At 50.0% G+C, this 26,804-nt stretch overlaps 1 protein-coding gene and 1 long non-coding RNA gene across 2 annotated transcripts in view; one reads left to right on the forward strand and one right to left on the reverse strand.

The window, feature by feature from the left end:
- Positions 1-26,804, forward strand: part of LOC146813565 (uncharacterized) — a 484,226-nt gene that overhangs the window by 161,493 nt on the left and 295,929 nt on the right. The window lies entirely within an intron of this gene.
- Positions 1-26,804, reverse strand: part of LOC146813566 (zinc-binding protein A33-like) — a 210,620-nt gene that overhangs the window by 156,882 nt on the left and 26,934 nt on the right. The window contains exons 3-4 of the mRNA XM_085620340.1: positions 13,566-13,697; positions 9,353-9,496 (exon numbers count right to left, since the gene is read on the reverse strand). Of these exons, the coding sequence (XP_085476466.1) occupies positions 9,353-9,496; positions 13,566-13,697 (276 nt within the window). The remainder of the gene's footprint in view (positions 1-9,352; positions 9,497-13,565; positions 13,698-26,804) is intronic.

Raw genomic sequence — 26,804 nt, forward strand, 5'->3', positions numbered from 1 at the left:
TAATTCCCCTTCAATCCTGAGGGACCCTGGGTGCCAACAAGCCCACCAGGTGCTTCCAGTAAGCGCCACTGCACTGCGTTACAGAGAGGTGGTCCAGGCCGTGCCCCTTTTTACATCTCTCTGCAACGCAGCTCTGTGGCGCTTACTGGAGGTACCTAGTGGTCTAGTTGGACCCTAGGGACCCTCAGGATTCAAGGGGACTTAATCTCCCAACTTAAAACGGCCACAGGGCGTGTTTACACAGTGGGGAAGTGAGGGGACGGGGCCTGAGATGACGTGTGCAAACACGCCCTGTGACGCGTTTTAAGAGGTAGTTTTAATCACCTGCCCTATAATATACTAGGGGCTTACAGAGGAGGTCATGCTGATCACAGGGGGACCCCAACACATAGTGTTCTCTAGTGTATGTAGGTGTTTTCACTGTATTCTGAGTGTCTTTTAACATAGCACTGGCTCTAGGACTGGTTAGTCGGACTCAGTTAACACCAGTATCCGTCTGAAAAAGTTGAGGGTACAGGATGATTTTGCAACAAGGCTTCTTTCTGTTCTTCTGTTCATTCTTTCTGCACGTTATCCTTCTTACTGCACTTTTCTTCTTCTTTGAGGACTTCTATTGCTTCTTTCTGCATTTCTTTTATATCCTTTCTGTCCGTTTTTTCTTCTTTCTTCACATGTCCTATCTCTGTAGCCATAGTTAGAAATTAGCATTTAAAAACCTTTGAAATTCACTGAAAAAACCAAAGGTTTCAGGCACGTTATAGTTAGGAATTAGCATTTAAAAAACCTTAGAAATTCACTGAAAAAACCATAGGTTTCAGGGACGTTATAGTTAGCTGGACTTTTCACTCGTACAAAACCATTGAAATTCCCCCGTTATAGTTAGTTCAGCTAACTATAACTCGCGCGCCCGCAATGCACTGCTGATGACGTCACATATTACATCACTCATGACATGGTCAGTGACATCCCTCATGACATCACTGATGACATCTCAAGTTTCACTGACGAAACGCGTTACGAGTGACTAAATAAACAGTCAATTCTCCCTCCCGAGTGCGAGTCCATCTGTGAAGAAGACGCTGTGTGCTTATATATATATATATATATTCACAATAATAAACAAAGGTTATAAGGCCGTTTAGTTAGGAAATAGAACTTTAAAAAACGTGGAAATTCACTGGAAAAAAAAAGGTTACAGGGGCATTATAATTAGACTCGGATCTCACACACACAAAACCATAGAAATTCAGCAGTTATAGGTACCTGAGCTAAGTATGACATACGCTTCTGCAGTGCACTGCTTATGACCTCACATACTGCATGACATATAACATGGTCAGTGACATCACTGATGACATCTCAAATTACATCACTGATGGCATCACTGATGTCATCATCCAGTGAGTGTTAGCATTTTGGAAACGATTTTGAGACTGAAAGATATTTACCAAACTATTGCATAAGTTAAATTACTATTCTTTCTGTACTACTAATTAGTGATACTATTTGTAACATATGTCATCTGTTCTATAATCCTGTAATTAAAGCGGATGTAATATTTCTCAGGCTCTACACTGGCACAGGTCTCCTGACGATGTATGTGTATGGTAGTGCTTTGCGACAGTCTACGCTGTTCATTGAGACGTCGCTCCACAGTGATGGCTGAGTATAGTTCTGTTTTGCCACATATTGACCAGTTTCCTTAGACCCCTGCCCTTCACCATGAATGACTGTAGTATACATTACAATAACTTCATCTGTTCACTAAGACCTTTCTCCTGTGTGATGACTCCGTGTCATAGACATCTACAACACACTGACCTCCCTGCTCATAGCTTTCTCCAGGATGAAGGATGATTTTACTAGTGGCTTGTGACGTAGGCCCTTATGCATTAACACATTTCCCCATAGACACAGAATGGGTAATATCTTTTGATACATCAGGCCCATAGTGCCTTGTCCACTGAGACCTCTGTTCTGGTTGTGTGTTGTTGTGTTATGTGTAAAACTGACAGATTGGCTAGGTTTGGGATAGGAGGGCAAGCTCTTAAATGGCTCACAGCCTTCTTAACAAGAAGGACGCAGAAGATCCAGTTGGCAGACCAGGTGTCAGAGGTGGGCATGTTAGTCTGTGGGGTCCCGCAGGGGTCAGCGCTCTCGCCGCTCCTATTTAATCTCTATTTACAACCACTGATAGAGTCCCTGGCAAACATGAAGTGTAAAGTTTTCAACTATGCCGACGACACTCAGCTGTTGCTGAGTATCGATAATACATCATCGGCACAATCAATGGCCCAAGACATCCTACGATTTACAGTGAATTGGATGTCATCCAATTTGCTGAAAATCAATCCAGACAAAACGGAAGTCCTTGTCATTTCAACCTCTGCTTCCCCCTGGAGCGACTTGTTCTGGCCACAAGAACTAGGACCTACTCCAAAACCATGCCCCAATGTCAAGAGTCTTGGGATGAAAATTGATCAGGAACTCTCGATGGCCAACCAAGTATCCGCTGTAGTTGGCTCCTGTACCAATCTGATCAGGCAACTACGTAAACTCGCCCCTTTGCTCTCGAGGCATATGCTGCGAACCATTGTTTCAGCCACAATAGTGTCTAGAATAGACTATGGCAATGCGCTGTATCTCGGCCTTCCAAAGAACTCCATCAACCGTCTTCAGGTTATTCTAAATGACGCAGCACGTCTGATTTTTGGAGTGCCGAGGAGGACCCATGCTTCCCCCCTGCTCCACGGGCTACATTGGTTGCCCGTGGTGCAGAGAGTGGAGTTTAAAAGTATGTGTATCTGCCACAAAGCAATCCACGGACAGGCGCCAGCTTATATAAAAGAAAGGCTCGAAATACACGAACCTAAACGCGCCTTGCGATCGTCCGGATCTTTTTTGCTGTCTCGACCACGCTTCAAGTTAACAACTAAAGGAGGCAGATCTTTTTCAGTGCAGGCTCCTATCATTTGGAATAAGCTACCGGAGGTGCTTCGTAGAGAGCCCAACCTTCTCCACTTTAGGAAGTCTTTGAAGACCTTACTCTTTAAAGACGCATTCCCGTTTCAATAGTCGGTTGCTAGACCTGATACCCATATATTCTCATTCCATCTTTGTTCTGTACTTGGTCAGTAGCGCTTTGAGACCTGTCGGTGAGTTGGCGCGATACAAAACCCAGTTACAATTACAATTACAATTACAATATCCATTAAAACCTCTTTCCATGTTGGCGAATGGTGGTGTTCTGGTTTCCGATAGAGTTACCTGTATGCTTTGATTTGTTACTTTGCTGATTAGCTGTCAGAGCAATGAAGTTTAAGAGGCCGGATTTTCCACAAACGACTCTCTCCTGAGTAATAGCTGAGTGTAGCAGTTGTTAAGCGTACAGCGAGCCCTGTGCTGTAGGTCAGTCATCCTTCGTCATTCATTATTTAAAAAAAGAGGTAATGGTATTTTAGTAAATATATTGAAGTTTACATTGGTGGATTATGTCATCAGTGATGTCATTTGATATGTCATCAGTAATATCACCAGTGATGTCACTGACCATGTCAGTATGAGTGATGTAATATGTGAGGTCATAAGCAGTGCGTTGAGGGGGCATAAGTTAATGTTAGCTCAGGTAACTATAACTGCGTGTAAAATCTGATCCTAACCATAATGTCCCTGTAACCTTTTTTTTAAAATTCTATTTCCCAAATATAATGTCACTGTAACCTTTGTTTTTTTAAATTCTATTTCCTAAATATAATGTCACTGTAACCTTCGTCTTTTTCAGTGAATTTCTACACACAGATCCAAGTACATGGAGGTACATAGATGCACAATGGAAGCAAGTACATGTAGACCAAAGATGATTTTTTTAACATAATTATTTTATATCTTTATACAAAGATAGGTACATATCTATAGTAAAAATAAATGATTATATACAGAGGGATATGATACCCAGGCATGTAAGGCAGAGTGTCCACTCCGGGCAGAAGCACGGTTTGTGCCACCCTGTGTGTGGCAAAGCACAGAACTGCTCTCAGTCTGTCACTGCCAGTTCCACTTTGCCACTACCACCAATGCTCTAAAATAGGAATGTATGACGGTACCACGCATGCGTTTCAATGCACATGCCTTTACCACGCATAGCCTTTACAACAAATGTCATTGTTAAGGCATGTATGGTTAAGGCCTATGCGTGGTAAAGGTTTTCGGTCCCTGGCACCCTTCCTTCCCGTCAAAAAAGAAGGTTTTTGACGGGAACTATCAACTGAGGGAATTGTGTAGAAAATAAGAGGCCATAGAAAGAATGGGCGACATAAATTGAAAGTTATTAAACATTTGTAGTTACATGGGGAAAAGAATTGTGTTAATTTAATTGGATTGACAATGAGTATTGTTAAGGCATATACGTAGCTGTGTGCTTTTGAGATTTTAAATATATGTTCTATTATTCATTCACAGTTACCCCTGACGAAGGGCCCTGAGGGGCCCGAAATGCATTGGGTTATAATAAACTGCTTTCAACGAACGTTGCTTTATTACGTATTCTTTGAAGAGGTTCGGATGGCCCACTGGGATATGAGAAAAGTTGGAAAATTGCATTTCCTCGCATGGAATGATGTATGTCTAAATTTAACAGAAGTAGAAAAACATGGTATAAAAGGAGAAAAATTAATCAAAGATGATGACGGATTAAAAGTATCTGCAATCGCAGTAAAGGCTGTCGCCGCTGATTTTGGGGTTAAAAGAAGCCTCGATATGATGACCCTTCCTTAGCCCCCAGCCCTTGTTTAAATACCCAACCCCTGCCCTGAACCCTAAAAGTATATACCAGCACGACTCCAGCCCCCGGCACTTTTTAAATATACCCAACCGCTGCCTTGATCCCTAAAAATAGACCCCAGCATGACTCCCCCGCCCCCCTCCCCTCCTCCCCCTTTTTTAAAAATATCCGACCTAAAACCGGACACCCGTCCCCAAAAAATGAAAAAAAGAAAGACAATCCAGTATAAAGCCCTAAATCTGTACCCCCTGCCCCAAGTCCAATCCCCCTTATCTCTACAGGATAACGATGCAGCTCTTCAGAGGCGCGGTGTGGCACAGGTCAACAAGAGGAAGCGGAAGGGTATCACCATTTCTTCTAACAATGCCGAAAGCCTTGACCACGCCGACTCCTTAATCACCGTTACCAGCATATGCCCTTACCACCAGTGCAAGGTACATGCCTTTCCCATTCATATATTTACAATGTTAACTCATTGTAAAGGCATGCATGGTAAATGCATATGCGTTTTAAAACAATGCGTGGTAATGTCTACGCATGGTTACAGTGCATGCGCTGTAATGCATGCGTGAGAAACAAACAGAGCATCCTTTGAGCATCCTTTGCCTGCATCTCTCAGCATCTGGACCACTCCGTTAATTTCTATAGCAGTTGACTTGTAAAATTTGAATCTTGCTTTAAAAAGGTTCTGGTGCCTAGGTAACAGTCCAAAGTGTTGTCTCTGGCCCCCCAGATCCCTGTCCTGCCAGAAGTGGTCACCCAACAGGTGCCGTAGTAGCCGAAGTAACTGTTTCAAACATTTCAAAAGTCTCGGTTGATTTTGTTTATCAAGGTCTCTCGAAATTCATAGAAAAATAATATTTTTTTATAAATTGCTTTCTTTTGTATGTTGTGACTTCCCTATTTCATTGTTTTGCTGTTAAATGCTTTACACACAGTTCGTTTCTAAGCGTTACTGCTCACAGCCACAGCTACCCAGGGTTGAGCTTAAGGTTGAGTAAACAAGCCTGACTGGACCCAAAACGGGTATTTGTGAATGTACTGCATGATAAGGCCCCACAATCATATCATATAGTATACCCAAACCCTCACACACATCAAAATATTGTTCCTGCCCAGAGGGAGCAGTGTTAGTTGCTGCTCCCTCTCAGTGGGAGCAATGCCGGCTCCTTCTGCATGCGGGGAACTGGATGGAGTCGCAGGGGCCTTGGGGCTGCCCCTGTGGCCCTCACAAGTATATAGTGGTGGATGGGCACCCGGCGCACCCACCTTTGACATTGCAGGTTCGATTTATGGGGTCCCGAAAAGGCTGTGTGCCCCCCTTTCCCATTTTGAATTATTTTGGCCCCAGGGGTGAGCTTCCTGTAGCCTGTAGATGCTCGGGCAGGGAGGCTGCGTGGCCCCAAACTTCCCATTTTGAAAAATTGTGGTCGAGGGAGATGGGGTCCCCAGGGCCAAACAAGGGTTGGGAGGGAAGTTAAGTCTAATTGGTCGCACACTGCTCCACCTACCAAGCGTGTTACCCCAATGAAAAATGGTCCCTGAGGTCAGCGTCGGCGAGCACGCCTATGCCCGTGTAATGCATGCAAGTATGAGTAGCGTTAGCCATCCCTGGAAACGTGTTTCGAGGTAGTTGCCTCTCGTCAGCAGGGAGTAGGAAAGTGTGTAGGGTTGCTGTGTAAGCTGCTAAAATCGTTATCAGGTCAAGTACCTCTCGTAGCGCGCAGGTGCGTAACCATGAGCCCGTCGGCTCCAACGGCTCAAGGGAGCCTAAAATAAAGTTAAGTCTAATTGGTCGCACATGCTCCACCTACCAAGCGTGTTACCCCAATGAAAAATGGACCCTGAGGTCAGCGTCGGCGAGTACGCCTATGCCCGTGTAATGCATGCAAGTATGAGTAGCGTTAGCCATCCCTGGACACGTGTTTCGAGGTAGTTGCCTCTCGTCAGCAGGGAGTAGGAAAGTGTGTAGGGTTGCTGTGTAAGCTGCTAAAATCGTTATCAGGTCAAGTACCTCTCGTAGCGCGCAGGTGCGTAACCATGAGCCCGTCGGCTCCAACGGCTCAAGGGAGCCTGAAATAAAGTTAAGTCTAATTGGTCGCACACTGCTCCACCTACCAAGCGTGTTACCCCAATGAAAAATGGTCCCTGAGGTCAGCGTCGGCGAGTACGCCTATGCCCGTGTAATGCATGCAAGTATGAGTAGCGTTAGCCATCCCTGGACACGTGTTTCGAGGTAGTTGCCTCTCGTCAGCAAGGAGTAGGAAAGTGTGTATTGTTGCTGTGTAAGCTGCTAAAATCGTTATCAGGTCAAGTACCTCTCGTAGCGCGCAGGTGCGTAACCATGAGCCCGTCGGCTCCAACGGCTCAAGGGAGCCTGAAATAAAGTTAAGTCTAATTGGTCGCACACTGCTCCACCTACCAAGTGTGTTACCCCAATGAAAAATGGTCCCTGAGGTCAGCGTCGGCGAGTACGCCTATGCCCGTGTAATGCATGCAAGTATGTAAGGGTTGGGAGGGAAGCCACGTGGCCCCCCTCCCCTTTAATAAAAAAAAACAGGGCCCTTGGGGATGGGGGTCCCATAGGCTATGGGGATCAGAAAGGGGGGCTTTGTGGCCCCCCGCCCTTTTGTTAAAAAATAGGCACTGGGGGATCGGGTCCCCAGGGCCTCACAAGGATCAGGAAGAGCGGCCACCCTTCCAATTAATATTTAAAAAAGGGCCCTGGGAAGTGGCTCACCCTCCAGCCCATTCTTTAAAAGAAATGCCCTAGAGGATGGATCCCCAGGGCCTAAGAAGGCACTGGGAGGGGGGTCGCGCAGCCCCCTCCCCTTTAATTAAAATAAATTGTCCCAGGGGATGGGTTTCCCAGTACCTAAAAAGGATCGGGGAGGGGGCCCTGTGGGATGGGTTTTAGCCTAATAAGGCTTGGGGAAGAGGGGACACTCAGCCCACCTCCCCAGTAATTAAAAAAAATGGCCCTGGGGAATGGGGTCCTCAGGGTCTAATAAGGCTCGGGAGGTGGGCCACACGGCCCCCTCCCCTTTAATTAAAAGAAAAACCCTGGGGATGGGGTCCCCTGGGCCTAACAAGGGTCGGCGAGGGGATCCACACACCCTACCTCCCCTTTAATTAAAAAACACAGCTCTGGGCCAAGGGTTCCCCTGGGCCTAATAAGGGTCAGGGAGGGGAACTACGTGCCCACCTTCCCTTTTCTAAAAACAAATGGCCCTTAGGGGTGGGGTCCCCGGGGCTTAATAAGGCTTTGGGAGGAGGGGCCAAGAGGCCCACCTCCCCTTTAATTTAAAAACAATGGCCCTGGGACGGCCTTATAAGGCTCAGGGAGGTGAGCCACACTGCCCCCTCCTCATTAATTAAAAAGAAACAGCCCAGGGTATGAGGTGCCCAAGGCCTAATAAGACTCAGAGAGGGGGAGCCATGTGGCCCCCATCCCCTTTCATAAGAAAAATGCCCCGGATTATGGGGTCCCAGGGGCTAATAAGGCTCAGGGAGAGGGGCCACTTGCCCCCCCCCCCCCTTTAAGAAAAAGACTTAGGGGATGTGGTCCCCAGGGCCTAAAAAGGCTCAAGGATGGGGGGCACTTGCCCCCCCTCCTCTTAAAAGAATGATACCTAGGGGATGGGGTTCCTATCCCTTGTGAGGGGGGCCATGGAATCCTCCCCTTTAAAACACATTAGGTCCCGTGGCCAACCCACCTGCCGGGTTGGCCTTCCGTATGGTAATAAAATATGACTTCACATTAAAAAAAACCTCTAGAAATTAATTGAAAAAAACAAAAGTTAAAGTAACGTTATAGTTACAAGAATTTGTCAGTGACATTCTTGTTTTGAACTTAAAAAATCACAGAAATTCACCAGTTACCTTGAGCCCCCACCATGCACTGCTTATGAGCTCACACATTACATCTCTCATGACATGTTCTATGGCATCATTTATGACTTCACTGATGACAACTCCCATGACATCATTGATGACATCACTGAAGACATCACTGATGACATCATCCAAGTTTCCTTTTTACACATTGCTTATAAACGTACATAGCATAGCATTAGAGCTCTGAAAGTAAATGCAGATTAGCTCAGAATACACGAAGCATCATTACTGCTGTCATACAAACAACCCCCAGAGGTGAAGCAAGCTTGTGTTATGTGCAACATTGACCCAGTGCCAAACCCAGACACCAAGTATGTGCAATGCGCTGAGTGCAGCTGCCCACTGGAGTCAAAGGACCGGGGGCATCTGCCCTCTCTCTCCTTCCTCTCTCAGCCCCTCCCAGGCTCTGCCTCCATCTTACTTTGTCTTTTTAGAACCACAAGTGCAAGTTTTCCACAAGCGGTGCAGGCTCTGGCAAACCTGAACTACTTTCAGAGTTTGTTCTGGTCTGTCCAAGAGCAGAGGTGAATTTGAATATATGAAAGGTGGGGGCACATTCAAAACAAGCACTGCTCTGTGCAAGTCTTGAAATTAAATGTAAATGTCCAGAACAGTCTGTATTTTATTCAAAAAACAAATGTTAGTTTAGAAAGTTAAAAGTAAAATTTCTCTCACCTCTGTGGAGACACAGAGTCTCTCTCAGATGAGGCTGCAAATCTCTCCATGGAGAGGAATCTTCTGTTCCAGGCTCATTCCTCACCCTGGGGCAGCTCTGTCCAGGAAGATGTCCTTGTCTGTCATGAAGGTTGTACTGGGAAACTGGTACAGAGAAGGGAGAGACAGGTACAGAGAGATGGAGGGAGAGAGAGAGAGAGAGAGAGATGGAGGGAGGGAGAGAGAGACATGTCAGAGAGGAGCCAGGGAGGAGGGATAGACAGGTACAGAGAGATGAAGGGAGGGAGGGAAAGAGAGACAAGTACAGCAAGATGGAGGGAGAGAAACGTACAGAGAGATGGAGCGAGGGAGAGAGAGAGAGAGAGAGAGAGAGAGAGAGACAGGTACAGAGAGATGGAGACAGGTCAGAGAGGAGCCAGGAAGGAGGGAAAGACAGGTACAGAGAGATAGGAGGGAGAGACGGGTACAGAGAGATGGAGGGAGGAAGAGACATGTACAGAGAGATGGAGGGAGGAGGAAGCGACAGGCACAGAGAGATGGAGGGAGGGAGAACAAGAGAGAGACAGATCAGAGAGGAGCCAGGGAGGAGGGAGAGGCAGGTACAGAGAGATGGAGGGAGGGAGAAACAGGTACAGAGAGATGGAGGGAGGGAGAGACAGGTATAGAGATATAGAGGGAGGGAGGAGGGGGAGAAGGGTACAGAGAAAGGGAGAGAGAGACAGGTACAGAGAGATAAAGGGAGAGACAGGCACAGAAAGACGGAGGGAGAGACAGGTACAGAGAGATAGAGGGAGGGAGGAGGGAGAGACAGGTACAGAGAGATGGAGGGAGGGAGAGATAGAGGGAGAGACAGGTACAGAGAGAGGGGGAGGGAGAGACAGGTAAAGAGAGAGGGAGGGAGAGACATGTACAGAGACATAGAGGGAGAGACAGGTACAGAGAGAGGAGGAGGGAGAGACAGGTACAGAGAGATGGAGGGAGGAAGAGACACGTACAGAGAGATGGAGGGAGGAGGAAGCGACAGGCACAGAGAGATGGAGGGAGGGAGAACAAGAGAGAGACAGATCAGAGAGGAGCCAGGGAGGAGGGAGAGACAGGTACAGAGAGATGGAGGGTGGGAGAAACAGGTACAGAGAGATGGAGGGAGGGAGAGACAGGTATAGAGATAATGAGGGGGGAGGAGGGAGAGAAGGGTACAGAGAGAGGGTGAGAGAGACAGGTACCATGAGATAGAGGGAGAGACAGGCACAGAAAGATGGAGGGAGAGACAGGTACAGAGAGATAGAGGGAGGGAGGAGGGAGAGACAGGTACAGAGAGATGGAGGGAGGGAGAGACAGGTACAGAGAGATAGAGGGAGAGACAGGTACAGAGAGTGGGGAGGGAGAGACAGGTAAAGAGAGAGGAAGGGAGAGACATGTACAGAGAGATAGAGGGAGAGACAGGTACAGAGAGAGGGGGAGGGAGAGACAGGTACAGAGAGATGGAGGGAGGAAGAGACACGTACAGAGAGATGGAGGGAGGAGGAAGTGACAGGCACAGAGAGATGGAGGGAGGGAGAACAAGAGAGAGACAGATCAGAGAGGAGCCAGGGAGGAGGGAGAGGCAGGTACAGAGAGATGGAGCGAGGGAGAGACAGGTATAGAGATATAGAGGGAGAGAGGAGGGAGAGAAGGGTACAGAAAGAGTTAGAGAGAGACAGGTACAAGAGAGATAGAGGGAGAGACAGGCACAGAAAGACGGAGGGAGAGACAGGTACAGAGAGATCAAGGGAGGGAGGAGGGAGAGACAGGTACAGAGAGTTGGAGGGAGGGAGAGACAGGTACAGAGAGATAGAGGGAGAGACAGGTACAGAGAGAGGGGGAGGGAGAGACAGGTAAAGAGAGAGGGAGGGAGAGACTTGTACAGAGAGATAGAGGGAGAGACAGGTACAGAGAGAGGGGGAGGGAGAGACAGGTAAAGGGAGAGGGAGGGAGAGACATGTGCAGAGAGATAGAGGGAGAGACAGGTACAGCGAGAGGGGGAGGGAGAGACAGGTACAGAGAGATAGAGGTAGGGAGAGACAGGTACAGAGAGATAGAGAGAGAGACAGAGGGATAGAGGGAGAGACAGGTACAGAGAGAGGGAGGAGGGAGAGACAGATACAAAGAGATGGAGGGAGGGAGAAGGGAGAGACAGGTAAAGAGAGATGGATGGAGGGAGAGACAGGTACAGAGAGAGGGGGAGGGAGAGACAGGTAAAGAGAGAGGGAGGGAGAGACTTGTACAGAGAGATAGAGGGAGAGACAGGTACAGAGAGAGGGGGAGGGAGAGACAGGTAAAGAGAGAGGGAGGGAGAGACATGTGCAGAGAGATAGAGGGAGAGACAGGTACAGCGAGAGGGGGAGGGAGAGACAGGTACAGAGAGATAGAGGTAGGGAGAGACAGGTACAGAGAGATAGAGAGAGAGACAGAGGGATAGAGGGAGCGACAGGTACAGAGAGAGGGAGGAGGGAGGGACAGATACAAAGAGATGGAGGGAGGGAGAAGGGAGAGACAGGTAAAGAGAGATGGATGGAGGGAGAGACAGGTACAGAGAGATAGATGGAGGGAGAGAAAGGTCCAGAGAGATAGAGGTACAGACAGGTACAGAGAGACAGAGAGAGGGAGGAGGGCGAGACAGGTACAGAGAGATGGATGGAGGGAGAGACATGTACAGAGAGATAGAGGGCGGGAGAGACAGGTACAGAGAGATAGAGGGAGAGACAAGTACATAGAGACAGAGAGAGGGAGGAGGGAGAGATAGATACAGAGAAATGGAGGGAGGGAGGAGGGAGAGACAGGTACAGAGAGATGGAGGAAGGGAGGAGGGAGAGACAGATACAGAGCGATGGAGGGAGGAAGGAGGGATTAACAGGTTCAGATAGATAAAGGGAGGAAGGAGAAACAGAAGGAGGGAGAGAAACAGTAATAGAGAAAGAGAGAGGAGAGAGCGTTGACATGTTTGATGGGATCCGAGAGTGACTCCTCTTTGTGGGTCTGGCAGCAGAATATTGTGGAATCAATATAGTCTGACAAAGATTTTCTACCTTAAGTATCCAGTGGCAGCTCCTCCGCTAAGGTGGAGGAGCGTTGCCCCACTACCCAAAAGGAAAACTAAAATGATAATAACATATCGAAATTATCATTTTCGTTTTCAGTGACTCGCGGAGCGGGGCTGGCCACGGCAGGGAGAGGAGGGGTTTGCACTCCTTAAGTGAGCAGGACTCTTTGACCAGTCTGGTGAGGAACATGCAAAGGCTCCCTGTCCCCGTCTGAGAGCTGATCCACGGCGCTCAGACCAATCACAACGGTGCATTGCAGCCTTGTGATTGGCTCAGTGGAGCCTGGGAGCCCAGGTGCTTCCTTCTGCTTCCTGCTGCCGGACCGGAGACAGGAAGAAGAGGACAGAGGAGAGGCGGTGGCCGGCCATCACAGGTAAGTGTTTTTTCAAACTTTTTTGTCCCCCTTCCCCCACCCTGCCTCACCACCCGGGTCCAGTAGCAGCCGCTACTGTAAGTATCACACATTAGAGTTAGAAAATCAACACTCATAGAGATTCACTTTTTGTAAATGATATTTTAGACACTATATGAAAACCAGGCATTATTTCTGTCAATGACACTGACACACAAAGCTCTGTGTGTTTGTGTGTCTTTGCACAGCTGGAGATAGAAGTGCTGTCTACAGTAACACAAGAGCATCAGCAGTGGTGGAGGTACCACAGACCAGGGATGAAGGACTGTGAGGGATGTAGGACTGTGAGGGGTGTGAGCTTGAACAGTCTAGTACACACAACATGACATGTTAGGAACATATTTACATGTCAGAGTGTGAGGTGGAATGGGTGTGAGGCAGGGGTGTATCTAACAAGCGTGCAGCAGGTGCAGTGACACTGGGGCCCAGGGCTGTGAGAGGCCCTCTGCACCACTATTGTAGCTGCTTGAGAGCTCTTGGCTTCCTTGCTACACGAGTGGCATGAGGCAGATATGTCCCTCGAGCTGCACTCGGTAGTAGTAAGAAGCCGGCATTTCCCCTTTACTACCCAGGACTGAACAATCCCTGCGTCTACAACCCCCGCCCTCACTTTCAGCATCTACTGTCCCAGAGTGACGCTCACTAACATGGCTGAACCCTAACACACATGAACATGGCATGTACCACAACATGCAGAAACAAGAGGCGAAAGGGTGTTTACCTGGAGGGAGGCAGAGAGAGGTTTTCAGAAGAGAGCGCGGAGGATTCTGGGAAGACCCTGGACCATCTCCAGCCTCGTCTCTGAGCCCAGCAGAGCTCTGCACCCTGGGGCTGTAGAATACTGCTCTCTCCACTGCAGGGGGGGAGAACCAGAAGAGAGGGGAGGTGGAGGGAGAGAGAGAGAGAGAGGGTGAGGGAGAAGGAGAGGGTGAGGGAGAGAAAACAAAGAGGAGAGATTAAGTGAGGAAGGAAGGGTGAATTTCTTTTCCGGTCCAAACTTCAGGGCCCTACTTTTCTTCCAGTCACAATAACAAAGCCCTTCAGCACTTTACACCCTGGAGTAGAGCAGTCACTGAGTGTTAAACATATGTAGCTTCAATGCGTTAATAATACTATGGGGCATATTAACAATTCCCCTGCAGCACTTTTACACCACCAGAGCGTCACTTTTGTGACACTCCGTAGGCCGGCCCATATCTACAAGGCCACGCAAAGCCACCCTGCATGGCTTTTATCGCCTTGTAAATATGGAGTAAGGCAATGCCCTACTCTGCGCGGAAGGGGTGCTCCATGGGTGTTGCGGTGGGTGTTCCCAGGCAACACCGATGCTTTTTGACACAGCCTCAGATTTACACATAGTGTATCTGGCGCAGTGCCACAACTAACGCCTTCCCAAAGCAGGCGTAACGAGGAGAAATGTCTACACTTCTCCTCGTTTTTTCCTCTTGCCAGCACACTTAGAACAAGGAAAACACCTCCTTTGATTGTTTTTGTGCAGGAAGGTGTTCCTTCCTGCACAAAAACAATGATGCCGTCATGTACTGGAGCCGACGTTGCCTGCTGCGGCAGTGCTACTGGATGCAGCTAAAGCATTTGATTCTGTGGAATGGACTTACATGAGATTTATTTTACGACGAATGGGATTCCCACCCTTGTTCTTACAGTGGAGAGCTGTGCTCCATGCGGAACCGACGGCTAGGGTACGTGTTGGAGGGCTGACATCTGAACCTTTTAGCATAGAGAGAGGCACCCGAGAGGGGTGTCCCTTGTCTCCGTTATCATTTGCAATCCCACTAGAACCATTGGCGTGTGTAGTTCGGCAAAGACATAGGGAGACAGCTCTTAATTTTAATTATCGCCCGGTGGCCATTTGGCTTCACGCGGCTGATATGGTGCTGTTCGTGCGTGACCCGTCTCGGTATCTGTCGCAACTGCTTCGGGAATATGTTAGATTTGGTTGTTTGTCGGGTCTCTGCGCGAACTGGGATAAGTCTGTTATTATTCCATTGACGGAATTTACCGAGAGGCCTGATGTGGAGTTCTCACTAGTGTGGTCTACGGAGCCGGTTAAGAACCTTGGGGTTTGGATCCATAGGAATCCATGCACAGTGATAAGAGAAAATTACGGGATGGCATACACTAGATTGGAGAAGCAGGTGGACAGGTGGATTTCCTTGCCACTGTCGCTTGCTGACCGCATAGCGCTCATTAAGAGGGTGGTTTTGCCGCGGTTTCTCTATCTATTTATCAATATCCCGGAGGTGCTAACGCGGTGTTTTGTTCTGGCTGTTCGCAGGGTCCTGTTGCGGTTGGTTTGGGGTGGCAGACACGCTCGCGTAAAATGGACAACTCTCACTAATGGGTATAACAGAGGAGGGTTGGGCGCGCCGGATTTCTATGTTTACTACCTGAGCGCACAGGCTCAATATATATATTATTGGCAGAGACCACATGCGTTTACCCCGCATGTGGCAGTGGAGGAGGGAGATGCTGCTCCTGTGCCGCTGTGTAGCGTACTTACTCATCGCGCGCGGGCTACCCCGAAAACTGAAATAAATGCAGTGGACGCCACTATAGCAGCCTGGCACGCGATAGGGCATCTGGCACGGAAAGTGCCTTTATATGCGCCAGCTATGGCCATAGAGCACCATGCCGCGCTGTCAGTCACCCATGAAGAGCCGTTGATGAGACTGTTTCGTGAGGCGGGTTTTAGCATAATGCAGGATGTATATCCGAATGGGTCGTTTGTCACGCCGGAAGATCTACAATTCATTAGTAATCAAACTCTGTTATTTCGGTTTGCTATGCATAGATTGCAGTATGCGATAAGGGAACACTATACCACTTACCCACAGGAACCACCTACACTGTTGGCCTTACAGTATGCGCTTACTACTCCCACTAACAAAAGAATGATATCTAGATTATATAAAATGATAAAAACCGAGAGCGTGTCTGCACCGGATGGAAGTCTAAAGAGATGGAATGCGTGTCTAACTGAGCCCATTGTGGAAAAAGATTGGCAATATGTGTGTGGTTTGACGGGGACTCTTAGTATGAATGGGAACCTCCGTATCATACACTTTAAGTTTTTACATCAAGTGTATTACACTCCAGCACGCCTGCACAGGTTTGGACTGTGAGAGACTGATAGATGCGTGTGCTGTGGACAGGCGAGGGCAGACTTTTTGCATCTAGCCTGGAGTTGTGGAAAGGTGTATGAGTTCTGGGAAGAGGTGGTAGAAAAGGTTAGAGTCATGTTGGCTGTGGAGATACAATGCAATCCGCTTGTCTGTCTGCTGTGTGCCGCAGATTAGGGGAGCAAAAGGGAAATGTGTCCGGTTGGCTCTGTTGATGGCGGCACGCAGGGTGGCGATCACGTGGGGGGGAAGGCTCCGGCCGAAAGTAGAACACTGGTTGAAGGACTTGGCCTACTGTAGGGAAAATTTGGAGACATATGCGGAGGAGCTACCAAACGGTCGCGACCAAGGGACATTTGGGAGCCACTGCGATTGTTTCTGTTGCGTGGGGCAGAGGGTGATGATTGAGGATGCGGGGAAATGGGGGGGCGTGGCCTTTACGCTGACTGAGAAAATGTAAGCTAATTCAGCAGGGTGATGCATTGTCGGATTAGAAAATGTTGATGGATGTGGGGATTTCCTTTTTATTTTATTTTTTGAGAATCTTGTAGCATTGCATATTGGCTGAAAACATGTAGGGAGATGTTTTGTATTGTTCTTTGTTTGATAAAATAATAATAAAAAAAAAGAACAAAAAAAACAATTATGCCAACACAGACACCTGCAAGGTGCCTCCGTGGGTGCTCAGACACCTGCAGGGTGCCTCCGTTGGTGCTCAGACACCTGCAGGGTGCCTCCGTTGGTGCTCGGCTGCAGGCCGTGTGCCGGCGCTGGCAGAAAGGACAGGAATGCACCGTATGTTGCAGATATGGCTCATCCCTGCCCTTTTCTTTTGACGTACGGCAGCACAGCTCGAAGGCTCGCGGCGCTGCCCTACACCAAAATGTCGTAACTATTCCCCAATGTGTCTTTGCTGTCCATCACAAGATGCAAAATGAGTATTTCTGAATTTAGCCGCCTTTCTCTGCTTTCAAATAAAATGTGAAACATTTGTTGGTGATGATCACAGGAGACTAAGTCAGCAGCAACAGTACACTTGCTCAAATACACACACATGGCCTCTATCGTAGGCTCTCCTTCTGCGCGCCTCGTTTACAGATGTGCGGGCCAGAGGTTGTCCGTGGATGAAGCCTCTGTTGGCTCAGTTGTTAGAAAAGTTCCTCGAGGGCCCTACGGTGTAGAGAGCATCAGAGGAAGGGCATTCGGCTTTCTGCACTATTGAGGGTGGAGAACGTAATGTCCTTTTTCCAGTCTGTTGCCACCAGGAACAACCTGGCAGCGAGGAATGGAAAAAAAACAATAATGTCCCCCACACTCCAGGACAAAACTCCCAAGGTATGGGGGTCCTTAGTTTTTGTGTTTTCAAAAACAAACTCCCAGTTTACAAGTTTCTTTTTGTAATACAAAATAGTGTTAAAAGTTTGGTGGACGGCAGCTCAGTCTCACAGCAGCCGTCCACCAGACCTTTTGACCTTGAACGGAAAGGCTGTGATGCTTGACTGCTGGGCCGGTGGTCATCTCTAAATTTGACAGACAGTGCTCTATCAGGATGGTCGCGTATTGTCCTCCGCCATCATGACGGGCAGAATACCATCTGTCAAACACATTAAATTTGCCCCATGGTTCAGACAGGAGTAAATCCATTCCCTGCACAGTGACGGAAGGGAAAACATCCAAAACTGGTGGGGTGAAGGGGCTTTACCAAGGGGAAAAAATCCTTTAAAGGAAAATAAACAGAGACCAACTGTTCTCATGCCAGGGCATATTTCTATGCAGGATTGTATGCTAATTACATTTACGCACGCTGAAATGCCTTTCTATGGTCGTAATTCGAAATTGACAAAACTTTTCCAGTAGTACTGTTGGAAAACTTTCAGAATTTGTGAAACGTGTAAATCCGCACCAATGAAAGAGGGTAGACACTGTGTCTGAAAAGCAACTGGAATGAATTACATTCTGGACCCGTATTACAAATAGTGCGCACTTTGCCTGTGTGCGTCCTATCACTGAAAATGTGCTGTCCCTGGACAGGCCTGTCTAGAAGCCGCTGGTCCACCTTTCACTGTGCAGGAGATGCCTGGAGACCCCTGGGATTCCTATTCCTGAAAGAAATGACCCAAATAGGGTCACTCGGGTTACTAAACCACCTCTCGGCCTTACCTATATCAATGGAGAGTCGGGCAGCCAGTAGAGAATGCAAACAAGCAGTTTATTATTAATCTCTGCAGAGAGTCCATTGTAGCCTGCATCAGACACTGAGAGCTGAGGGACTGACCCCCACCAGCACAGTACACAATACAGATTCATCAGAAGTCCTCCAAACCACGCCCACATGGCAAAGTTACAAACTTGGACAAAGAATAAGGGAGTGATTTTAGGGCTGTGCCGCCATCTGGAAGGAGTGTACATTCTTGTCTCCAACCAAGCTCCTTCTGCACAGTCTCGGCTCCCTCTGACGTATGAGCAACACTCAGTGAACAGCACAATATTGCACAATCACTTGGGCCTAGCATATTCACAGTTTGGAGCACATTTACTAATATACCTAAACCGTCATACAAAATGGCTGCCAGCAGTCCAATGCCATACTACTGTATAATCAACATTACAGCTCAGTGGGTTGTCTACAAACCCAACAACCATCATTATTATTTAGCATTATAAGGCTAATCTAAATAACGTAACATAAGGGGCATAGCCCTATGATTATTTTGAAACCTACATTCCCCCATTCAATGGTCCCTCTCTTGGGCATACTGACTGTGTAAAATAGACGTAGTAGCAACAGATCTCAGCTACTGAGAGATGATCATCGGAAACTCTCCATCAGGGTTCACTTAACGTAACAATAGCTGGCAACTATCCAACTGCAGACACAAGACATGCAGGTCCGCCTGCATACACTGCATGGGCAGGTTTGCACCCTTGAGGAGTGTGCGGAAGATGTTGAGGGCAGGTCGCGGTAAAATAACATAAGATTGATGGGCCTGCCTGAAAACTTGGAGGGCTGAAAAGTAGAGTCATATCTTGAAACCTGAATTCGCAGCTTTGTTCCCGTTGAGGCACTTTCATCATTCTTCTCAGTGGAGCAAGATCAAAGGGTCCTGTCGAGGAGACCCCTGCCGGGCGTCCTGCATAGACCACTGGTGACGTGCCTTATCCACTATAAAGACTGAGACGTGATCTTGAGTGAGGACAGCAAGCAGAAAAATTTGCCAATTGACAATGCCAAAGTGATGATTTTCCCAGACTATACACTGGGGGTCGAATGTAAACGTCACACTTTTCTTGGAGTCAAACACAAGCTGAGAGAAGTCAACATCCAATATTCACTCCTCTTCTCGGCCATTCTCTGTATCCAAGCAGATGTCAAAACACATTTCTTTACTGACACCATTGATGTGGGGACTTGAGTGGAAAGTCAGGGGCCGGCAGGAATTGATCATGGCCTTGGTGTACTAGGGGAGTGCCGTTAACTGGCGTACACGGACACAAAAAGAGGGAATCATCGGCTGCTCTTCACATGACCTGCTTTCAAGAGCTGGAGGAGATCCTCCAGGAGCGATGAATGGTGTTGCTGATAGTGGTGGTGTTCTGCGACCTCGCCTTCCTTCTAACACAGACGACGATGATTCCAAATCCTAACGAGATGAGGATTCTTTGACCGCGGACCTCTTCCCCCAGGCTCTGATATACTGCCCCCTGTGCCTCACCAAACAGCGGACAATATCCTTTAACTTAATTGTTAGTATGCTATGCACTTGCATGCTTGTTGTTTAAGCGTTTAGACATAGAAAACCCTGTAAACCCGAACACATTGCATGGGAAGTCTGGTGGCCGCCAGGGCTGTTTGCACCTCCACCGCGCACAGGACTCTCCCACCACTGCCCACCCCCCTAGATCCGGCTCCTTCTTGCCAGTCTTCTCTTTCTACATGCTTGGGCAGGTACCCTTTGTATCCCTGCTCCTGATGGTACTGTATTTTCTATGTATTCCTTGTGGTTTCTTTTATTTACTGTTATGAGCTGTACTCACTTTGTTAATGTCTCTCTGAGTGGGGCTGGAGTTACCCCACTGGGGTCGGCCAGGCTCCCATTCTTCAAAACTCCACACGATGACTGCAACAAATATCATAAAGTGGAATGTACGGGGCATACGCCCCCCCCACTCAGCAGTATGCTGTGTAATCCTACTTACGCCACAGACCGACATGTAGAGTTTTCACAGGAATCTCATATTACAGAACTAGAGGGTATGTGTTTGCAGAAGTGCTGGAGGGGACAAATGTATTCCACTAACTACTCTCCCTCTGCCTCGGGGGTGCTTGTGGGGATTGAGGAGGTGGTCCCATTTACTGCCACACAAAAGTCAAAGATCTGCAAGGCCGATACTTTTTAGTGAAAGGCCGCTTGCATGGCCGCCAGGTGCTCCTTGGGAGATGCCATTCTTAAATGAGCTGTCCGGGATACTGGCACAATGGAGTGGACTCGCCCGGCTGCTGGGGGGTAGTTTCAATAGTGTCCTCAACGTGGCATTAGATTGTTCCTTTCCGCTCCAACCCCGCACCATTGCCACCTCAAATGCTCACCTGCGGATATACCAATCTTTTTCACAAACACACACACAGATTACATGTTCAAATAGATTGTTTTGTCAGCACCTCAGACTTAGTCCCACACTCTTCAAACACATACACTACACGGGTAGAACACACTCTGATCATAACCTATTATAGTTGCCGTTTAACTGGGAATTCGTCCCCCCCACACCCTGGATAGCCACATGGCGATTACAGATGTTGGCACTGAATGATCGTCCATTCAGAACATCTATCAGTGCTAGTATATCGGAATACTTTGACCTAAACACCAATACCGCTACCTCTAAGCTGATAGAATGGGACGTCTTCAAAGGGTCCAATAGGGGACATTGCCTGGGCAACACAATAAATATGTGCTGTCATCTTGATGTTGAAATCTCCCACTTGGAGCGGTGGATGCTCAAGCTTGAGGATCTGGCTAGATCCTCAGACAAAGGATGTGTACGACTAGACAAGGCTTGGCGCAACCACGCTGCATTGCTAAAGAGGTTGCGTTGCCTCAATTATACAGCACACACCGGGGGAGATTAAGGACTTCCTTACCGACAATGTTCTTCCTCAGGCTCTGATTGAACACAGAGAGGTACTCAAAGGAGACGTTACGATCTTCAAGATAGAGGAGGCTATGCATTCACTCGCCAATATATGATGACGCCTTGTCAGCGGCCCATTTACAGCCCAAGTTAAATGATGCCTTACTCATCTCGCTCCCCAAGCCGGGGAGGGACGCAATGAAACTGCAATCCTATAATGGTCCTATTTATTCAAGATACTCTCCATATATGGCCTCAGAGCCAGTTTTATCCGATTGGTCAAACTACTGTACACCAACCCAACAGCTAAGGTTAAGATAGGTTGCCATATATCAAGCCCAATAAAGATACAGAGAGGCACTCAACAGGGTTGCCCATCGTCCCTGCTCCTGTTCTCCCTGGTGATGGAGTCTTTAGCCCACCTTCTGTGTGCAGAGGCCAACAATGAGGTACATCCCTTGGAGATGGCACATACTCTGGTTCCTCTCTACACTGATGACATGCTCCTCTACCTTCACAACATACAAGTAATACCGCCAACCATTGAACAACTGCTTACCTGATGTGCTACGGTGTCTGTCCTCAAAGAAAATTGGGCAACGTCTTGCCTTTTCCCACCTAAGGCTAACACGCCTGAGCCAGAACTCTACATAAGCGGTGTCCAATTAGACTGGCAACCACACATGTTCCTATACATGTATATACATATTCATCATCCATCCCTGGACCTTCTGGATGTTAACTTGTGTTATATGGCCCTTAGGGACATTGTCGACATTGCTAAGTTAGCATGAGCTTTGCTGCCATGATGCTGCTTTTGCGCACGTTACTACATGACTTTGTTTTTGCAAGAATCTGTTTCTGCCTTTCACATGAAAACGGGCTGCTTTTCACGTTCTCTGCTTTTCCTGGAGTTTAGTCTGAACACGATGTGCAAGGTCGATAAACATGCCCCGTGTTATTCTGCTCTGGTCAGTCCCTAGCACCTAGACAAAACATGCTAACACAGCTGCTATTGCTGGAAACTCGTGCTTTGATATTTTGGGAATGCATGTTGTTTTAACACACTTGGAGAATTCCGTTCCATGGAGAAGAGCTCCTCTGTTCCTATGATGTAAACCTTCCATCCAGGCTTTAAGGTATGGGGTCTGCGGTCAAAGCCCAGAGATCTTCCTTTTTGTATAAAATAAACTTCTTCTAGTCAAGGGGAGGGTGGTTAGGCCTAAAACCCCTTATTTCCACAGTCTTTATATAATGACTTCCCCCTTTGTACTCATGGGATTGTAACAATGCTAATTGTGTTGAGTTTATGCATTGTGCTGCTGGTGGTGGCTCGTATACTGCATTATAGAGCACGATAGTTAAAATAAAAATTTTGAACTATTTCAGTGACTCTGCCAATTCTTATTGTGGACAAATAGGGGTGAGTGAGCCAAAGAGTATGTCTTGCTCCCGCAATTCCTGAGCGAGTCGGGAGTGTTGTGTTCTGGGTTGTCCAATCATTTGTAGCTTCATGATATATGGAGGAGAACGAATGAGACACTACAGCTTGTCGGTTTTGCAATTTTGGGTACTAATGTGGTAGGCTGGTACACCCCTATACAGTGAGGTCCTGTTTTTCTGCGCATAGTTCTGTGTATGCGCATGTTAGAAAAGATAGACGGACCGGGAGGGTCGGCCGGGGTCAGGAGGAGAGGTCTCCGGGGAGAGCCGTCTCCAGCGATCGTACAGACAAGTAACTTCCCCCCCACAGACAGATACCACACACGGATAAGGTTCAGTGTTCTTTATAAGCACTTCTTAAGGTACGGTTGAATGGTACAAGGAGGTCTGGACTCAGGGGTCCCCTCGATTCAAGTCTCTCAAAGCAGGGTAAGGTCTACCAGTCAGGTAGGTTGGATGAGATGATGATTAGCTCACAATCCTCGAGCTTAGTTGGTACGGGCCGCGGCAGCGCCAGCAGGTCCCGGAAAGATGGTCGATGTACGGTCCGCGGCAGCGCCAGCAGGTCCCGGTGAGGATGGTCGTTACAACGGGCCGCGGCAGCGCCAGCAGGTCCCGACGAGGATGGAGGTTGTAGAGGGCCGCGGCAGCGCCAGCAGGCAGGACGATGGTTCACAAGAGCGGGCTACGGCAGCGCCAGTAGTCCGTCAAGGCTGAGTTCTCTCGGTGTCTCTCGACTCCAGGATACAACTGCCTTCCTGCTCCGGAGTTGCCCCAGTTATAGGGCAGGCGCCCTTTGATGTCCGGACCCTCGCACTTGGAGGTCGGAGGGCCCGGGATGAAGGTGTCCAGACACCCAGCAGGGGGTGGAGCCAGCGCCTGGGGGGGCTGGAGGCGATCGGCACCTGGCGGGGGAAGAGCTCTTGACACTTCGTCCTCCTATTGACCTGCCAAGTGGTCCGCTCACCTCCCGGGTGGATGGTGGTGCCGGGATGTCGGGGCCGGCCAGGCCCGGGGTTAGGGTCGGGGCGAGGCCACGCGGCCTCGTGGTGCAGGGCCCAAGATGGCGGCTTGAACCGGCCGGGGGAGCCGGTGGGGCTGGGCCCCGTGATGAGTAGAGGTCCGAGGGCAGAAGATCCGTCGGGAGACGGGGTACAGGTGCTTCTCGTGGATTATGCCTGGTGGGCCGGAGCTCGGGCCCTGTCGTGCGGGGAGGGAGCAAGCCCTTCGTGTGGCCTGTCCAACATGCGTCCCCCCCAGCTGAAGGCGGGGAGAGTCACCCATCTCCTTGGGGACTCTCTTCGTCGAGGCGGAAAAAGCGGGACAGGCCATCCGCGTTGGCGTGGTCTTGGCCTGGTCGGTGCTCTACAGTGAAGTCCATTCCCTGCAGGGAAATGGACCAGCGCAAGAGTTTTGGGTTCTCCCCCCGCATCTGCATCAGCCACTGCAGGGGTCGATGGTCGGTCTGTACCCGGAAGTGGGTGCCGAAGAGATAGGGCCGGAGCTTTTTGAGGGCCCACACCACTGCGAAGGCCTCCCTCTCGATGGTGCTCCAGCGCTGTTCTCGGGCCAGGAGACGTCGACTGATGAAGGCCACCGGCTGGTCATGACCTTCGGGGTTTAACTGAGAAAGGACGGCTCCGATGCCGTGGTCGGAGGCATCGGTCTGTACCACGAATTCCCGACCGTAATCGGGGGCCTGGAGCACAGGGGCGGTGCACAGGGCGGCCTTCAGCTTCTCGAAGGCCGCTTGACAATCGGGGGTCCAGTTAATCCGCTTCGGTTGGTTCTTGGACGTGAGACCCGTGAGGGGCCCCACGATGCTGCCGTAGTCCTTCACTAACCGCCGGTAGTAGCCGGTGAGCCCCAAGAAGGCTCGGACCTCGGTCTGGGTGACGGGGGGCTGCCAGGACTGGATGGCAGCAATCTTAAGTTGTAGCGGGGCCACCAGCCCGCTTCCCACTTGGTGCCCAAGGTAGGTCACAGACCCTTGGCCAATTTGGCACTTGCCGGCCTTAATTGTGAGGCCGGCCCGCTGGAGGGCCTGCAGGACCTCTTGGAGGTGACGGAGGTGGTCCGGCCAGTGGCGGCTGTATACAGCGATATCGTCCAGGTAGGCAGCGCTGAACTCTTCGAGCCCCGCCAAGACCTGGTTCACGAGGCGTTGAAACGTGGCGGGGGCATTCTTCATGCCGAAGGGCATGACCTTGAATTGGTAGTGGCCATCGGGGGTAGAGAAGGCTGACCGTTCCTGAGCCCTGGGTGTGAGGCCGATCTGCCAGTAGCCCGCTGTTAGGTCGAAGATACTGAGGTAGCGGGCGGCCCCCAGCCGGTCGATCAGCTCGTCTGCTCGGGGGATCGGATGAGCGTCGGTCCGGGTGACAGCGTTCAAGCCCCGGTAGTCGACGCAGAATCTTAGTTCAGGTGCGGTGCCGGGGGCAGCGGCTTTGGGGACCAATACAACCGGACTGGCCCAGGGACTGTCCGAGGGCTCGATGACCCCGATTGTGAGCATCTTGGCCACCTCCTCCTGTATGCAGGCCCGTACCCGATCTGGTACGCGGTAGGCCCGGTGTCGGACAGGGGGACTGTCCCCGGTGTCCACGTCGTGCAAACACCAAGGGGTGACCCCGGGGGTGAGGGAGAACAGGGTAGCGAACTGCAGCAGGAGGTTCTGGCAGCCCTGGCGTTGCTCCGAAGTGAGGGCGTCAGAGAGCCGGACCCCGTCCACGGAGCCGTCATTCTCCCGAGTCTTCAGAAGATCCGGGAGGGGTTCGGAGTCTTCCTCTGCCCCACTGTCCGTAGCCATCAGGAGGCTGAGTTCTGAGCGCACAAAGTGTGGTTTGAGTCGGTTGGTGTGGAGGACCCGAAGGGGGTTCCGGGAGGTCCCCAGGTCGATGAGGTAAGTGACGGGGCTTTTGCGCTCGACCACTTTGAAGGGCCCCGTCCACTTATCTTGCAAGGCACATGGTTCGGTGGGGGACATCACCCATACTTGTTGTCCAGGCTCGAACTCAACGGAGGAGGCATTGTGATCATACCACTTCTTCATGTCCTCCTGGCTGGCCTCGAGGTTCGCCTTGGCCATCTCTCTGAAGCGCCGGGTCTGATTGCGTAGGGCCAGGAGGTATTTGAAGACGTCTGGAGGGGTCTTTAGGGGGGCCATCTCCCAACCTTCTTTTACTAGGCTGAGGGGCCCTCGCACAGGGTGCCCGTACAGGAGTTCGAAAGGGCTAAAACCGAGGGACTTCTGGGGAACTTCGCGGTAGGCGAAGAGGAGGCACGGGAGTAGTACATCCCACTGGCGACGGAGGGGCTCTTCCAATCCCCCAATCATCCCCTTGAGGGTGCGGTTAAAACGCTCCACTAGTCCGTTCCCTTGGGGGTGATAGGGGGTCGTGAATCTGTAGGTGACCCCGCATTGTTGCCAGAGGGACTTCATGTATTTGGATATAAAGTTTGTGCCTTGGTCGCTGACGACTTCTCGGGGGAAGCCTACCCGGGAGAAGATCCCCATTAGGGCCCGGCCAACCACCGGAGCTGTCACGGTCCGTAGGGGCACCGCCTCGGGGTAGCGGGTGGCATGGTCCACCAGTACTAAGATGAACCTGTGTCCTTGTGCCGTGCGGGGGTCCAGAGGCCCCACGATGTCTATCCCCACCCTCTTGAGCGGGGTGGTGACCACCGGGAAGGGTTGCAGAGGGGCTTTCAGCTTCCGACCACTCTTCCCGCTGGCTTGGCATGTGGGGCAAGATCGGCAGTGGTTCAGGACGTCGTTCCTCATCTTCGGCCAGAAAAAGTGGGTCACTAGGCGGCTGTACGTTTTATCTTGGCCCAGGTGTCCAGCCAGGGGGACATCGTGGGCCAGGTTGAGCAGAAAGTCTCTGAAGCGGAGAGGTACCACCAGTACTCGACCGGCCCCCAGCTCGGCGATTCTTTGCTCGCTGTATAGCAGGTCGTTATCCCAGTAGACCCAATGAGTTCCGGTGGAGTCCCCTGCGTTCTGGGCGCTGGCTTGTTGGCGGAGTCCCTCGAGGGAGGGACAGGTCTTTTGTTCCTGGCGGAACTGTGCTTGGGTGGGCCCCCCCTCTTGACGCCACTGAGCCAGGTCAGGAAGGTCCTGGGGTTGCGCGTCCCCTTCGGCCGTCGGGTCTGGGAGGCTGGCCTCGTCGTTGTCTTCTACTGGGGCGACTGGGGGCGGAGGTGCTGGCCACTCTGGTTCTTCTGATCGAGGGACGGCACGG

The sequence above is a fragment of the Triturus cristatus genome, chromosome 7, assembly GCF_964204655.1.
Source record: "Triturus cristatus chromosome 7, aTriCri1.1, whole genome shotgun sequence".
NCBI lineage: Eukaryota > Metazoa > Chordata > Amphibia > Caudata > Salamandridae > Triturus > Triturus cristatus.